Genomic DNA, 18,475 nt, shown 5'->3' on the forward strand with positions numbered 1-18,475 from the left:
TTTTCGATGCTGAAAAAAACCAATGACGTTCCAACCGAAGCTTATTTATAAGGCTTATTACTTAGTCCTCGACCGGATATCACTGAGACTCGGTGAAGCTTAAATAAAAAATGTATCGCTCGAGGAATCGCTTTAAGGTCCTTGCCTCTTTAATATTGCACCTTAGGGCCATATTCGAGAAGGACGCTGCTTGAAATGTACATTATCATTAGCTGGACTCGAGAGAAGAAACTGAAGTATCCGTTAAGACAAGTTTGAGATTAGAGTCACGTGTGCAAGCATACGTGGACTTATTTAATGAAGGGCTTTTTTTTAAATGCCGTTGGCGATCGAGGCTCGATATGTGAACACGAGTTCACGTGGCTGCTTCATTTATGTTCTTCGGTTCAAGAAATTTCTTTATTTTTCTTGAATTTCAAACTGCTCCGTTGAAATTACCTAACGTTTTAAAACATGAAAAATTTCATTATTGTATACAAGAAAGTTTCGACGTTTAGAAAATTGAGGCGAAGTTCAGGTGGCTCCTCAAATTGAGGAAACCGGGCAACGAATTTACGTTTAAAAAAATTTGTATTTCTCGCGATATCAAAACTCGCAACGAAGAATTCTGGCACATGAACGATCCGAGTAACGAGCGATTTTATGTTTGATGATTCACGTCCAGTTGAATAATTTCTTGCAATCAATTCACCGAAAATCTTCGATATTATAAAAAAAAAAAATAAATTCCCGGTGTTTCAATTTCGGTGAAATTTTGACGTATTCCCGAGCACAAAAGTTGTCTCGGCAACTTTTCGTCACAGTCCCCCCAGCACGTTTCGCTTTTATTCGTAGAGCGAAGAGTTTGGATTCACGTTGTCATTGTTCACGGGAGCGCGCGTCATGGCAAATTCTATAGTAGGGTGAGAACGTCTGGAGTTTGTCGGACTTTATAATCGCAACGCAAATTCGAAGAGTCTCATACAAATCGCCTGCTGACGACATTTTACCATCGATCTAAGTTGGAAATGAGCAACTGAAACAGTTGCTCTCTCCAAAACTATTCATCTTTCTCCGTGTCTCAACGACTAATTTGCATAATTGCATCGACATCGCACGTTCCCTCTAGAACCGCAGGAATTCCGCACCGTTTTCACACGAATGAGCGAACGAACGAACCCGTTGAAACGTTACTCGCGAATTCTCATTTCACCTTCACGCGCCATACCAATTTATCATTTTCCAGTACTCACATATTTCTCTTTATTAATCAATCCAGTTATAATTTGCTAATTTTCGAGAAAAATTCATCATTCTCCATTCTAAATGGAGATTGAAAACCGTTTTGTTTTAAGCGTATGCTTCGCATGGAAGTTTCGCATTTCATTCCGTTGAATCTCCACGAACCGTCACATTTTTTCCCACAACGACGATATTCCATAGAAAAATATTCGACGAAGCTTTCCAAAAGCTTTCCAAAAATATTCGTCAAAAAATCACGAGGATTACGCGCTCGAGGCGTGATCGTTTTGGGAATTCGAAGCTCGATGAACATTTGTCCTCAAAACTGTATAAATTTTCAGATTTTCAGAAAGAGAAAAAACATGAAAAAGTTGAGTTGCTCGTCCTCAGCGCTTCCTGCTGAATTTTTTAAGGCCCATTAGAACCAAAAGTTTAATGTAATTTCCAACATTTTTCCCGAGACTCCTTGAAACAAGATTCACCCACGGCCCCATAAAGTAAGCTTTTGCAAAAGCAAATTCCATCAAATGGACGATTAAATGAATAAAAAAAAATAAACGATTATTTACATCCTCTACGAATAACGAAGTCGATTTTTACGAGGAAAACTCGAGCTTTTTCATCGTCACGGGGCGTATATCTTACCGTACTTTTCCGGAGTTGATCAGATTCGCTGACAATTATTGCGAGGCTTTTTTACGAGCGGTCCCATTACCTGTGGAATAAAAAATAAATTGGATCCGAGCTAATGAATTGTGTGTTCTTTTATCGTTATCCGATACCGAAGGAACGTTTCGAAATTTTTTTTTCAATTTCACAGAAATCGACACTCCTCTGCAGAGTGGACTGGACTAATTGGTGAATCGCAGATGAGGCTCTCGCATAGATCCCCGCGCGGGAGACCGAACGCGATCGATTTACGTCGAGAGGAAAAGGCTGTAGAAAATTTATAATATGATTTTCGTGCGAGGATTTCATTAACCCGACCTATATCCAGAAATGCCAGTCTGTAAATAAGCCAGTTCTCGTATAGGTTGCTGCACGTATAACGTACCTAAAATTGTGAGTACGTATATAGTACATCGAGTGGATTGCACGTATGTTGGGCTTTATACATCCTGCCTTAAAGCCGAAATCGATAACGACAGCCTTGCTGTGATCCATCGGTTTCTTGCAACCGGAAATTCATATTGCTGACTAATTAATGCGACGAATGCGTTTCGTACGAGCGATGCTCGACCATGGTAATGGTGCACGGAGAGACTTTTATAGCAAAAATTACTATGTTTTTATATTAACGTCGGACCACATCGATATTATAATAATAATCGCTACAGAGTGTGCCAAATAATGCAAAAGTTTGGGGAACCATTACCACAGGTTCATAGTAAATAACGCGCTGTACTATATCAAAAATGAACACCGAACGAATTTTGATCAAAAATATAGTAAATAATGAAATGATTTGATGAAAATTTAGAAGATAAGATAGCAGTCGTTTCTCTGTGCTATACGAAAAATTGCTTAGTTTCGAATTTTCCCTTTTACCTTTTATGAAAATTAACCAGTGGCACATAGTAAAATTTCAAGCAATTTGTCCAGTCCAATTCACCAATTTTTAACATTTCGCCAAAGACTCGAGTGACATTCAGTTATCGATACATCGTTCGAAGTAAGAATGTCGCAAACCTAAATTTTGCCTGTCGTACATAGTAAAATTCGAGAGACCTGCTTTCGGCGCCAAAATTACTATGCACTTTGGTGAAATGTAATAGAGTGGCGATATAGAACAGCGCTGCTATAAAACATAGCGAATTTTTCTATGTATTCATCCGAAATATTTGTATAAAAGTATCTCCATGTGAAATTTTTAAGTTTATCAATACGCCTGAATATCGTATGATTTTTTTAATCCATCCGCCAAACTCCGAGCTCTCTGGGTTTGCTTTTGCGCATTCGGCTCGTTGACTCTCTCGTTTTTGGGGCCAAAATCGCCGAGTGATAAATACATTGGACGGCTGCGTGTCCAATATCGGAAGTCGAGTCAAACGAACGAACGAAAATCTCCAAAAAGCTTTTCGAACGCGATCATTAGAATGTCGGATGATTTGAATTATTTGTAGATACGTCGTACGAGGTAATTTGAATAGTTCAATAATTTTAGTGACCAGTATATTTTCGTATGAAACTGCATGTTCATACTGATCGGGAGCATTGTAGTCGAATTGAAAATTTCGCACGATGACTCGATTTCTATCGAATCAATAATTTTTCCGCTCACTGTAGCACTTTCCTTTCGTCTCCGGGTCAAGAATGACGAAAGCTTTGATAGCCTGGAGGAACTCAAATTAGCAACTGTTTATGCGCGATACGCAATATTAATTTTTGCTCCCTGACCGAAGCACCGGAGCTTAATAATTTTAAGGGCAGATATTAGCGTGGGAAGCGAATAAACTGAACGTAAATTTCACGCATTTCCAACGAACGGTTAACTCGAATGGTTTGAGGGCCCCTTGGAGAGCCACGATGGTAATTAAATTTCGAGGCTTCGACGGAAATTCCATGTCAATTCCAAAAAATTAGCCCACAAAGGTTTAGTCCCTGGTAAAGGAATCGAGCAGCACGATATTTAGAGGGCGTCAAAGTGGAACCTTGAAAGTCCGGAGCCCTGAACTTGCAGTCGTTTTTTTTACAGATCGGACAAGAATGAAAAAGGAATGTGAAGAGCATCGATAGCGACTGGAGGTTTTTTGCTCGAGCGGTCAAGATACGTCCTTGGGGCCGTCAAAGTCGGTGCTTTAAATACACTGGCCGTGCTGGCGGTAGGTGAGCCGGTCCATCCACAGTGCCGAAAAAGAAAATAGGTGAATATACCTACACGTATAAAGAAGGCGATGGGGATGCATGCGAGGTTTGTGTATATAGAAGAAAAAGGGGATGCGGGAAGTGCATCGGTGTTTCCCGTTTTGCGGTCGAGGCAGCGTTTGAATGTCGAGAGCTTGCGCGCTACGAGAGTTGAGGCCAAAGTTGGGGGGTTGTAAATGGTAGTAGGGGAGAAATAAGCTCGGAGGAAAAGCATCGCGGGTGAGCGTGTGATAGGGGAGACAGGCGAGGAGAAAGACGCCAGCCACGGTGGTTTAGTCCAGTCTAACAGTCCGCGTGTTACCTCCGGACGTGTCGGAACAAAAGTGCCGTTTTTCCTCTTTCCCCCTCTCTCTTCCGCTGTTTCTCATTCTCCCTATTTCTCTCTCGTTCTCTCTCGCTCTTGATTTCCGGCTCCCGGTTTTCCGGAAAGCAAAGCAACAAAAAATACACAATTCTCATTAAAACGTAGCCGGACAAGCTCGCGGCTGATCCTTCGCGCCAGTACGAGTCGGAGAAATTTCTTATGGACGACAATTCGTGCTGCTTATAGGCCAAGCTACATAGATTTTGAAGTAGGCTATCTGTGAAATTAGTGTTAGCTGCAAACGGGCTGGGCCATTCTTTGGAGAATAGCTCTATATAATCCAGTGACATGCCTTTCATTCGGAGCTTCAACCTACAACTTTGTTATTAACAATTTCATGCGAAAAATCGCTGTTTTTTTGGTTTTTTGCATATAAAATGAAAACTATCAGGGTAATTGTGATAGTGTTAATACAAAAGTTGTAGAGAATTAAAATACGAAGAAAATGAACGGTCAAACGACTCAATCGGACCGTTAGTTTATGAGAAAATTGAAAAAAACCAGCAAAAAAACAGTTTTTTTCAAAAATTCATAACTCGGTCGTTTTTTGAGTTGTAGCGTAAACCCTCCGGCCAGTATTACTTATTAATACAAACTTTATTTGTGCGAAGAGCAGGCACTGTCCGATGCATAGTTTCCGATCCGTGGCCATTTCAAATTTTTACTATGCAATTTCCTAGCAGGCATATTACCGACGGATATTATGCGATTTTAATTTATCAAAACGATTTCAAAAGTAGAAGTCTCATACTTCAAAACGTTTATTTTGGTTTTGCGTGAAAGCGCTGAAAAACATGTTAGAAATAGAGCTGAATATGACGAAAATCGACCGAGCGCGCGAGAGTAGTAGAAGAGTGGGGGAAAGCAGCGGGCAAGGAGCAACGCGTATATATAGTAATACTTTCGCGCCGCGCGTATTTCATAATCTTTTCTTTCGAATATCTCAGCAACAAATAAGAATATCGGAACTCGTTTTTTTTTAATTCCGCGGTATCTCGTTCCGGGAAACACGTTTTTTTTATCAAATCACTAAAAAAACAAACAGGAGAGCATAATTTTCACTGTTTTCATTATAATTGTTTGTATTGTAAACAATTTTTTAAAAATAGGTGAAACCGTTTCGTTACATAAATGCATATACATGTAGGGTAAATAGTGAAATGAATGTTTGTAGTTTTTTGAAGTTATATACAGGACGCCAAAAATTGGAACATCTGCTCTGTGTACTCCGGCACGTTTTATCCCCACTTTCTCCCGATTTCGTACTGGGATACGGACACAACTGTCGTTTGGTTTGGCCTTGAATCCTCGGGAGGGGGAAATGACCTGCGTTTGCTAGCTTGGCTTGGCTTAGTTTCCAGCCAGATTTCAGAACTGCTGTACACATAATAATAGAGCCTATTGAGCAGAGCCTACGTTTTCTTTTCAAAAATTCAGTTTTATCCGTGATTTTGCTTTTACCCTGCAATTTTTTCTTTAAGTTTTACCTTTCATTTATTCAATTGCAAGTACACGTGAGTGTTTGAAGTGCTCGTCGAACGAGTTAAGCAACTATCAAAGAAGGTTAGTTCTTAATCTCATTATACTCCATTCAGAATCCAGACCTTGTATTGCATTTTCAGTTCTTGTGTGACAAATTGACATTTGAAAGCGTTAGCATTTATTTGAACATATCAGTAATTTCTTAATGTTTTTAGATAATGATTATATAAACATCGCGTTAAACTATGGAATGTTCTGAAGAGCTTGATATTGAACAAGCATCTACGTCTGCAGACGTCAGGTATTTTTTTTTGATTGAATCCGTATATCTGTTTGTGCATGTTCGTTAATAAACTTTTGAATATATTTCTTTAGAGACGTTCTCGATGCGGAAGATGATGAAAGTAAACAGTGGGAAGATGTTGATGACATTTGTTTACTTTGTGACAAGCCGATTGAAGACTCAAAATCGTGCACCGTTAAAGAAAGAGGTATCGCGACTTTTATATGTGCTAGTATAAAACGCAAAGATAAAAAAGATTCAAAATTAAGGAAATTGACACAAATCACAGTGCACGAATCGTGTCAAAAAATGTACCCTAGACAGGCCAATATAGAAATGGCTTTGAAGGCATCTAAAAAAAAGCACATACGGGACAAAATGCGCCGAAAAGAAGGACGTGAATTTGATTTCTCGATGAATTGTTTCTTGTGTTCCAAAAGGTTTCATGATTCAAAAACTAGAAAGCGTATATTAAAAAAAGAGACGATTAACAACATAATAATGCAGTTGGATGCTTATGAAAAAACTGAAGTCAATAAGATAATTGCATCGCGCGTGCGTGTTCTAAAAGATGAAAACGATGATTTTTATACCAAAAATAGTGTTTATTACCACTCTCAATGCTTGGCTCGTTTTTACACGTATCGTCCAACCAATATCATGGGACGACCGATCAGCGATGAAATGTCAGATTTAATGACTTTCATCATTAATTTCATAGTAGAAAATAGCGAAGAATGTCAGTTTTCTTTGAAAAGTATATTACAAGAATATACGAGCCACCATGGAGAAATGGAGTTTCCTCGATTTGACCGGATTGAACATCAATTGAAGCAACATTTCGAGGATGAAATAGTAGTTCATGCATGTAATAATGATCGCATTGTGTGCTTTAAACGTACTATTGGAAAATGCATAGAAGAAAGCTGGTATAGTGAGCGTAAACGTAATGAAAACGAAGAAAAGTTGAGAATCATAGAGTTGGCCAGCCATATTATTTTACAAGATATTCGAGCGATAAAATTCGATACGACAAATTACAACTCACCCGTTGATTTTCTAAACAACGCCACAGAATATGTGCCGAAAACACTTCAGCTTTTCCTTGATATTCTCATTAAAACCCACAAAAATACTCCCAAAGAACAATCTTGTAATAAATGGGGTAATAAGATAATAACAGCAGCGCACATTTTAATGTCATCTGTAAGACCAAGATCGTTTGTATCGCCTATTTTATTGGGCCTTTCAAGCATGATACATACGAAATATTCTGCGAAAGGACTTATCGATTCCTTACATAATATTGGTTTGTGCGCGTCTTATAGTGAAACTGTACGATTTGAAAGTTCAATTGTAAACGATTCAGGAAATTTCAATATCGTTTCCGACACGTATCTGCAATTTGTCTATGATAATGCCGACCATCGAACTGCTACAATTGATGGAAAAAATACTTTCCACTGCATGGGTGGTATAATGTGTGTTACACCCACATCTTCAGTTCAATTCAATAACAATGTTCCCCGCTTATCGAGGACATTTTCAAAAGATATTAGTGGCACGTTTGGTTTTCTACCGTTGACAGATTACAAACATAACAAGCCATTCAAGTTAGATAGCTTTACAGTACGTAATTGGAATGAGAAAGCGGATCATATTAATTTCACTATTGATATTGGATTAATTGATTTAATATATTTCTACGGAAAACATACTGCACCAAAACAAACGCCAAACTGGCATGGGTTTATGAACAATTATCATGCCAATAATACAGATTTCAAAATTTCCAAAATAATTGCATTACCTTTTATAAAAGCACCGCCAAGCGAACACACAACCATTTTAACCGCACTAATAGATGCTAGGAAACGAGCAGATACTAATAACCAAAAGCATTGCTTTGTTACTTTCGATTTGCCTTTGTTTATGAAAGCGAGTGAGATCATAGCGTCAATAGATGCACAGAATGACATACACAATTTACTGTCAGTTATTCCTCGTTTAGGGGGTTTCCACACAGCAATGTCATTCCTTGGATCTATTGGCGAAATCATGACCGGCAGTGGCCTCAAACAAGCTTTCTGCACTATTTTTGCTGAATTATCAGCTGAGAAAGCGTTGACTGGGCACGCTTTTTCTAGATCTGTGAGAGGCCACTTGTTGGTACAAGCTGCGCTTGCCGATACGATCTACCAGAAAATCGAATTAACAGATAGTGAGAGAAAACACTTGAATGATAGCCTTGAGAGAGTAGGAGAGGAAAATTTTCAAATTTTTTTGACCGACAGTATGATGACTAACATACTACAGAAATTCGTCGCAGTTTTGGAGAACTTGGAAAGGCAAGGCCCAACTAATAAACTGTGGGTGCAGTATTTCAAATTGATTTGTCTATTCCAAAGATTCATTGATGCAGAGAGATCAGGAAACTTCGACCTGCACATACAAACAGTTCAATTAATGATACCTTTCTTTTTTTCTTCCGGACATCATTTGTACGCGAAAGCTTGCTTACTATATGTTCAAAAAATGTCGAGTTTGAGAACAGCTATGGATTTCGTTGAATACGATAAATTTTGCAAACAAGGCTATTATACAATAAGACGATCCAATCGTTTCTGGTCTGGACTGTGGACTGATTTAACAATTGAGCAGGTATTGATGCGCTCCATTAAATGTAGCGGAGGTTTGACTCATGGTAGAGGATTAACGGAAGCTGTAATTGGGAAATGGGTATTATCGAGAGCTGCTGTTCTAGAAGTAATAAATTCAATGGAATTATTTTGCAGCATGACATTCGCTACTTCAGAGCAACATGTCGACAACCGAGTTACTCGAATTTCAAAAGACGCGGAAGATTTATTGAAATTAAAGCATTTCTTCACTATGTACAATCCATTTCCCAATACAGACAAGATTGTGGGAATTTATTCAGGAATGATCGGCGATTCGGACACTGTAAATTGTCACATGGCATTTGAAATTGGAAAAGCTCTGATGGTAAATACTTCGAATAAAAAATTTACAGATGTAAAGTACAAAAGAAGCAGTAAATTAGTTCATTTGGCTACAACAAATTCGTCAATTAAGAATGTAAGTAACGAAGACGTTTATATCTCACCGCTACTGTTATTCCAGAAGATTGCTTTAAATATTGAAAACCAGGAGGAGATGAAAGAGTACTGTAGCAATTATGAGCTATCTCCGATACCAATGTCATTATTTGATGAACAAGGTATGCGTAAAACAGCCAAATCGGCATTTTATTCAAATTTCAATACCACTCAAGAAATTGTAACATCGGGAAGCATAACATACGTTGTCGATGGCGGCTTCTTCTTGCATAAATTGGTCTGGCAAAATAATACAACAATAAAGAGTATTATCAGTAATTATGTTTCATATGCAAGTAAACATTACACGAAGAACAGCTTCATCGTGTTCGACGGTTATCCCGATGATGAAACATTAACAACGAAATCCGTAGAGCGTTCTCGAAGGAAAATGAAAAATATTGGTCGCGAAATCGCATTTGAAGAAAACACAATAATTACAAATCAAAAAGAATTTCTCAGTAACGAGAAAAATAAATCGAAAATAATTGATCTGATAAGCAAGACATTAAATACAGCTGGGTTCAGAACAAAAATTGCTCCTGAAGATGCGGATAGATTAATTGTAGTTACGGCTATTGAGAACTCTCGTATGAATACTGAAACAACTGTAATAATCGTAGGTGAGGATATTGATTTACTCGTGATTTTCTCTCAATTAGCGACAAACATGGAGAATATTTACTTCTGCAAGGAAGGTAAAAACGAAAAACACCAATTTTATGGCAGTAACAGTTTCAAATACGATAAATTACAAAACATTGTGGCGTTCATTCATGCTTTTTGTGGATGCGATACAACTTCGTGCTTTTATAAACTCGGTAAAAGTAAATTGATAGAAGCGTTTTCATCTGAAACTGAAATTGTGACACTCCTTGAATTGGCTTCAGTTTTCTATCACGAAAATGCGAGTCATGATAAAATAGCCGAAAGTGCATTCGATTTAATTCGGAAAATGTACTGCACAAAAACAGAAAAAAAATTAATGGAAAAATCGAAGTCTTTCTCGCTACACGATTTACGATATTTACACTTTAGCAAGGCTAAAGTTAAGAAAAAATTCTCTCTGGAGACTTTACCGCCGACAGAAGGAGCAGCGAAACAACACGCATTCCGAGCTTACTACCAATTACAATGTTGGTTAGGTAGAACGCATCTGAAAGCAACTGATTGGGGATGGTATGTGAGATCCAAGTTTCTAATGCCTGTAAAATCTATCGATCCACCAATCCCCAAAAAGTTGCTTCAACAAATATCGTGTTCCTGTACTAAAAAAGGATGCGTGAATACTTCGTGCAGTTGTCGCAAACACGGTTTGCAATGCACTAACCTATGTGTACACTGTGAAGAAGACACGTGTTACAATTTAGAAATAAGCGAAGTCTCTGCGATATCAGACGATGAATGCGAGGAAGATGTTTATAAAGAGCAGATTGTCATGCAACGCGAAATTTGTAGTGAAAGCGAAAATTCTTCTGAAACGGCTTATGTTGACGAAAATTTTGATGATGTTATTTCAATACCTTCAAAAAAAAGAAAATTATTGTAAATTTTTGTATTCTTTGATTTTATACATCCGCAAATATGCGTAATAAATATCACGATTTTTTGTACATCCTATCGATATTAATTTTCCTCCAAAAAAATTTCATCTAAAGTCACCATAATGTTTCTACAAAGACATAACAAAATATAATGCAAAAAATGGAAATTATGCTCTCCTGTTTGTTTTTTTAGTGATTTGATAAAAAAAACGTGTTTCCCGGAACGAGATACCGCGGAATTAAAAAAAAACGAGTTCCGATATTCTTATTTGTTGCTGAGATATTCGAAAGAAAAGATTATGAAATACGCGCGGCGCGAAAGTATTACTATATATACGCGTTGCTCCTTGCCCGCTGCTTTCCCCCACTCTTCAACTACTCTCGCGCGCTCGGTCGATTTTCGTCATTTTCAGCTCTATTTCTAACATGTTTTTCGGCGCTTTCACGCAAAACCAAAATAAACGTTTTGAAGTATGAGACTTCTACTTTTGAAATCGTTTTGATAAATTAAAATCGCATAATATCCGTCGGTAATATGCCTGCTAGGAAATTGCATAGTAAAAATTTGAAATGGCCACGGATCGGAAACTATGCATCGGACAGTGCCTGCTCTTCGCACAAATAAAGTTTGTATTAATAAGTAATACTGGCCGGAGGGTTTACGCTACAACTCAAAAAACGACCGAGTTATGAATTTTTGAAAAAAACTGTTTTTTTGCTGGTTTTTTTCAATTTTCTCATAAACTAACGGTCCGATTGAGTCGTTTGACCGTTCATTTTCTTCGTATTTTAATTCTCTACAACTTTTGTATTAACACTATCACAATTACCCTGATAGTTTTCATTTTATATGCAAAAAACCAAAAAAACAGCGATTTTTTGCATGAAATTGTTAATAACAAAGTTGTAGGTTGAAGCTCCGAATGAAAGGCATGTCACTGGATTATATAGAGCTATTCTCCAAAAAATGGCCCAGCCCGTTTGCAGCTAACACTAATTTGATTGAAAAATTTATGTAGCTTGGCCTATTATGATTGCACCCGGTTCGTATCACCGAACGTAAATGCCTTTTGGTACCCGAACCCTCGAGGAAAAATCGTACGAGCAGTTCGCTCGAAGGTTCACGCACTCGACATAGTCAGAGTGAGTTCTACGCTACAAAGAATATTCTTTGATTAAATATTTGATGCAAATTTTTTTTCAATCATTTTTCATTACGATTCGATCACAAATACTTTGCTCCCAACGATTTATCGTTCTGCTGACCCTCGCCAAGGTAATGCTCTCATTAATTATCATCGTTTGTGTCTTTTTATAGCTTTCGAATGATAAAAACCTTTGGGAATTTTTATTGTGCGTGAAAAAGTTGTTACGATTACAGCTGATTTATTGATAATCGAATTTCATGATTAGAGTCAAGTACATGCGAGTATTTTTTCGTCAGGGTAAGTCCATACTTTCCACGTGATGTTGACCAAACAGCCGAGAATTCTTACAAAATTGTCAACAAGTGTCGGTTCGCGGGGTGCAAAATACCGATTTTTCGAAGCACGAAAACTTTCTCGAAATATTTTATAACCCACTAAAAAAAAATGACGCACCGAATGGTAAGAAAAGTCGCAGCTCCCCCGTCGTTTCTTGAGATATAAAAATATTTTCGAGATTGCGAACGTGAGACGAAGAAAATTACACCGAGAGAGCAGCCCTAACTTTGCTCCAACAAAGCAAAATATTTGCTCGACCGAAGCCTCAGTTATTTCGAAATACAGCACGCAATCGCCGTACAATAAAGAGAAACTTGAAAAGCGTACGTTTTGTTTTCAGATCAATCGCCGCTTCGGAGGAAAGAGTGTCATAGCTTATCAAATGGAAGAATAAAGTTCTGAAAGAGAAGAAAGCCAAGATTAACCATCGTGAAGCAACCAAATGTCCACAAAGTGTTAAAAAGTCCGTGAAATCTCAGTGTGATCATAGTAATAGGTCAGTCGAGATAAGGCAGGGGGGAGGAGCAGGAAGGAGCAAGAGCCAACGCGAGGGTGTTAAGGGACCGCGATGTGTATCGGTGAAGCAGGAAGTATGTGGAAGCGCGAGTTAAAGTCGATTCCTAACCGGGCCTGACTCGGGTCGAGATTGATTCGAAAAAGTACGTGATTAGAACGAAGCTCGGGGAACTTCGGCAAATGTGGCTCTGTGCACGGTGAGCCGGGGATACGGGGGCCGAGGGGCCCGCGGTGGCGGGGTCAGTGGGGCTAACGGAGGGCCCAGTGGGGCCCGTGGGGGAAGCACTCGAGCCCGAAGCAGGGCCGAGTCGGTCGTGAGGTTACCGCTGAGTCCTCGAACCCTGTGCGCCCCGGGGCCTGTGGCGGGGCCCCATACAGGGGCCCAGGCCCAACAGCATTCCCAGCAGCATGGCCAACAGCATGCCCAATCTCGTGAGCACCATGCCGCCTCTCAACCACTGACCGGAAGCGCTGGTACCGGCTCGGGCCTCGAAGATGGCCCGGGCTCAGCGGATGAACCGATGGTACACGTGGAAAGGCCCCAACAACCTGGCACTTGGATTTGCTGCGTGCCCTGCTATTGGCTCCGACGCAGCAAAGCCGTCCACAAGGCCCTACTCACTTTCGCCATGTTACTCGTCACCAGCTTACTCGTAACCAGCCCTGTACTCTTCCTCATTACGACTCTGCCGGAAGGTGATCAGCCGCGAGATTGCGCGCCCCTCGTAAGTATCCTTTACTTAAGGCTGTTGCTAAGCTTTTTAGAGGCCGGCGGTAAGGACGAAGCTCCAGTGCTAATACACATTGAGTGAACTCAGCAATGCCACTTTAACGACGCTGAAGTTCGCAGCGTTCGAGTCCAACGAAATTAACGAAAATAACACTTGTAATTGACCAATTTTTTATTTCACGAACCACTGGTGCAGACTGAAAAACTAAGAATTGCAAATTGAGCGGATAACAGAATTGAAGAACTACTGGAACTATTGGAAAGTTTTTTTTCGATCATTCCGTTGGACTCCGACGTTGCAAACTTCGGTGTCATCCACTTTATAGATACTGAATAATTACTGTTCATTCGGATGAACAAAATGCGAAAATTCTCAAGTGTGTGAACCCAAGTGTATTCGTTATTATTCAGGAATACGTTTATCTTAATCACTCAAGCTTGATAGAACATTTATTCTCGGTAATTAAAAATTCTGTTGAAATAAAGACAAAGTTTGGCAAAGTTGCATAATTTCTTCGTACTCAGCTGTTGGCTTGGATGCAGCAGTCAGTCCTGTGCTTCCGCGTTACTTGTTTCGTCCGGCGTTTTTGGAGGTTATTACGTCAACGACTACCTGTCAAAGAATCGCTCCCGTTGGTGTCGCAGTTGCAACGTTGCCGCATTTCTATGCCGCAGTCGAAGTTGACTCGATATATGATCGTGATGCAGTCACATATTTTCGGTGATTTCTTGTCATTTAAGGCGGTAAACTGGCTGCTTTTTTCAGTTAAACCATTCTACGTATCGTCCTGATTCGAACTGTTGTTTTTCAAATGAATTTCTTCATTAATAAGAGTGATTTAAGCATAAAGTGTGAGGGCAACGACTTCGTGCTATTCAACCGACGCAATGGAACGACATTTTTTCTCAACTTCGACATTCACTTTCTTCAAAATAAGTTCGGTAATCTCGGTTTTGTTTGAAACAGTACATTCAGGAGATAGTCATCAACGAATAGAAACATTTTTACAGGCATCTATTCAGCTCAAAAATTTGAAGCAACAACCTTAATCAACTCATGACTGATCTTTCAATCGAAATATCTCAACATCAAATTTCCTCAAAGAATTTCATTCCGCAGTGATTAATAAGCTCTGTTTATTTGTGTCAGAATTCTGTGGCTATCGATTGTAACGTGTGTGTGTGTGTGTCGAGTCATTAAGGATGTTCGTCCCAACTCCGCGACTCTTGAATTTATCGAAAATCAATTTTACGGCCCATTTCGAAACGTCTCGGGACTGTATTCTTCCCAATATTTTTCCAACGAACCTTTTCAAACGTGATAAAACAATGTATACTTTCCGTTTCGAACGGAAAAACGAGCGGCGCGCGCGACGCCCCGTGACATTTGAAATCCACTGACATTTTTCCTGCTCGTGTTCACCTATGCAAACGTTATGTCGAAACGATATTTCTCGGGGAACCAGAGAAACGAAGAAAAAGTTTGCATAAAAAAAAAGAAAAAGAAAAAAAAAATAAGAAAAAAGTAATTAAATCTACCCGTGGGAGCTTTGATAACGCGGATGGCGAATACATCTCGAACGTGCGCTGCGCTTCACGAGCCACTGAATTTTTATCGGCTATAAAGGCGACGGGGAGAGAGGTAGCAGTCGCGATGTAATAAAAAAAAAAAGAAGAAAAACGAATCGCGACAATATGTATACCATTTCATTCTGGTAACCGAAGCCGATCACGCCTGTTCATCGCATTCCTTTTTTTCTCACTCCTTTTTTTTCTCTTTATTGTTCAAATATATTTTTGAATCGATGTATATCGTGCGTTGGAGGCGGAAGGTCACCTTGCTGACCGGGTTATCGAGGTAAGACTCGATCACCCGTTGTAAACGTCTCTTTTATCGTGCAATTTTTTCCGACGCTATATTTTTAATCATCATCTTCAGGTCGTTACATTACGATGCTCTTGTTCGAAATATTTTTTCGTCGGTTATCGCAGGGTGGGAATAAAATGTTGGAATGACTCAAATTTCGAACAGCTGAAATCTCGAATTTATAAACTTTGAATGATAATATGGAGACAATATTCGACTAGAGCTTTGAATGTCGAAAATAAATAAAGAAGAAACTACAAAGTTCGAAGGACGTTTACTTCGAAAAATTCCGAAAATTCGACCACCACTCTTTCGATTAATAAATTACTGCAATCAGCAATACTGCGAATATTCACAATTTTGAAAATATAATAACGAAAGACTGAATATTACTGAGGTTTGAATACTCAAACACCAAAACGTCGAACGGTCAAAATAACGAAACGCTAGAAAACCGACCGATCAAAATGAAGAAACGTAGCGGAGCTCAAAATACACGCGACTCACTCGCTCGGACTGATGATCTCCAATTTAAAACATCGCTATTCGGCATATCCAAGTTTTATAGGCTCGAAAAATTCACTTTCGAGTTTTTGCTACTCTATATTCTGGTCGATCTATAAAGCAACTACTCTCCATTTTGAATAGGAAAAATTTGACCTTTTGAGATTCGTATGGTCTGTTAAAATTGCAAAATGAAAACTATCGAAATATATGTTTTCGAGTAAATACGAATTCAAAGGAGGAATATTCGATTAAACACGCAATCTGCTAAATAGTCGATCGGAAATAAGAATATCGAATTCCTTATTTTTCTCCAATCTGATATAACAATTTAAAAAATTTCGAAATATCGACTATTCTGCAATTTGTTTATTTGACAAATTGAACCCAACCCAGACATTGCCTATTCGAATATTCCGGACACGGGCCAGGACCCGGAATTTTCTATTTCCTAATATCGTGACGTCATCGTTCAATTCGATCCACAAAATAATGGTGCAAAAATACAAAAACGATTTCAGTCTCGATATTCGCTTGTTTTTTTTTATTTCACATCCGCGCTCTACTTCGAGATTTCTCATTGTTCGTTCGTCCGTGTGCTCGCATATGTGAGCGGTGACGTTTTCACTTGTTGCGTACAATGGGCGTGCAAGTACCATCTCGCGAAGAGACCGAAGAGAGTTTGCACTCGTGGCAAAACGTCGCGTTAACGCGCGTTCCATACAAAGAAGTCGAAGCCGGTGATTACGCGCTTATTTTCAACGGTTACTTCCAATTCGGCGGAGACACGATAGCAGCCCCCTCAACGCGGAGAATATCACTCCCGGGCGAAGGGAACAGACTCCGATAACCGCCGGGAACTCAGATAAACGCCCTTGTTAACCAAAGCACAGAGGAAGCAAAACGAAAAGTAGACAATTTTTCGGAGACTCGTGCAAGCCAGATGAGACTGACAATGAGTTTCCCCCAGCACATGCTATTTTGCTAGACCCGAAGCCCTATTATCCCACCAAGGCCGAAGGGTTTCGATGCCAATGTCAGACTCCCAAAGGTCAGGGTTTCTCCAAGTTTTCTTTCATCAGTTTAAGAACACAATTTTCCCTTAAAAAATCAATTCAATTTGACAGAAATCATTGAATTTCTTTCCCTCCCGATGTCATTTTAAAGCTGTATGCGTCGCTCGCATTTTACACGTTACGTTTATATTCGATGCATTCAAGGTTTTGCTACTTTCTTAGGGGGAGCGGCAAAAAAAACCTGAAAAACTGGAGGACCAACGAATCCTGTTTCACAGAAAAACTTTCTACTCGAACTCGTGTTTTTCGTGTTCCCACGTCATATCGAGTCTCCTTTTCAATACGTACTTTTACAAAGTGCATTTGAAAATATACTCGTAATCGTGAAAAAGTTGCATCGACTCTTGTCGAGGGCCCTTGACCGAGTCTCTGCTCATGTATACCTACACGGAGACGCGGCCGATGGGGCTGAATTATTAACACAAGTATAGATCGTGCATGTCCATGAAATTGTACATCTAACTCGACCAAGCTAAAAAAAATATTCATTCAACGATCAGTGAATGTTCGATTTCGCGAGGAGCAATTTTGACTCAAATTTTCGTGAGTTTCCAGGAATTCCCTTGTTTTTCGAGGGGTCAAAACGACGATGAGTAGATTCGAAGACCGTGGATCGTGATTTACGAATTTTTCATCTCGTAACCGTCGAAAAAAATCGTTTGTGACATAAGCAATTTGTTGGGGAATGGCGAACCTGCTTGCAAGGGCTTTTAGCTAATCAGAGACACTGGCACAGTTACGGAGGAGCAAACTTGGCTCACATCGAACTTACCAATCGAGTACAATTTTCCATTTAGAGCGTGCCGATCACTGACCGGTGAAGCAAACAGCCGCAGGCGTTTTTGGATTTTCTTTGATTTCCACTAGTTCTCTGGCACCAAAGTATACAAAATCGTACGCGAGTGATGCTACGGTTTTCGCTTCGCTTAATCGGAAATTGGCAAATTCCGCTTTTTCTTCCTGTCTGATTTTTTATTGGATAACCTCTGCGGGTGATATTGCAGGTCACATATATTCGGTTTGGAAAAGTTAATTCACCAGTGGATTCGATGTTTGTGCACTGTGACAAGTGGGAATATTTGATATGGAAAGCTAATTTAAACACATTTTTCGGGCGGTATATTTCAGTTGTTTTTGATGAAAAAGTCTCGAAACATTCACGCGAAAAGCACCGTGCCAAACAACGAACGCGATTTCCAAATTTTCAATGAATAATGGACGAGTAAAAACTGAAAAGGAACATTTTAATACGGAAAAAAGCGAACGAAACTGCAGAGGAGAACGGTGGGTTACGAGTGTCGTTTTGAATTCCTGCGGTGGCTCCATTTTTCTCGTGCTTTCTCGTTGAAGCACACATCGAGCTTAACCGTATTTCGTGTCTTTTTGTTCTCTGTATCGTTCCATCTCGAGAAATTCATGT

At 39.4% G+C, this 18,475-nt stretch overlaps 1 protein-coding gene across 6 annotated transcripts in view; it reads left to right on the forward strand.

Annotated features, from left to right (window-relative positions):
* The first annotated feature begins 4,330 nt into the window (after positions 1-4,330).
* Positions 4,331-18,475, forward strand: part of Nepl16 (Neprilysin-like 16) — a 76,495-nt gene continuing 62,350 nt past the window's right edge. Inside the window, exons 1-4 of one of the 6 annotated variants that reach the window (XM_043418209.1) lie at positions 5,663-6,013; positions 6,148-6,233; positions 6,308-6,423; positions 12,703-13,603. In XM_043418209.1, coding sequence (XP_043274144.1) covers positions 13,400-13,603 — 204 coding nt within the window. In that variant the 5' untranslated portion in view covers positions 5,663-6,013; positions 6,148-6,233; positions 6,308-6,423; positions 12,703-13,399. The other 5 variants (XM_043418213.1, XM_043418210.1, XM_043418211.1 and 2 more) reach the window with 5 other exon arrangements.

The sequence above is a fragment of the Venturia canescens genome, chromosome 4 (assembly GCF_019457755.1).
Source record: "Venturia canescens isolate UGA chromosome 4, ASM1945775v1, whole genome shotgun sequence".
Classification (NCBI taxonomy): Eukaryota; Metazoa; Arthropoda; class Insecta; order Hymenoptera; family Ichneumonidae; genus Venturia; species Venturia canescens.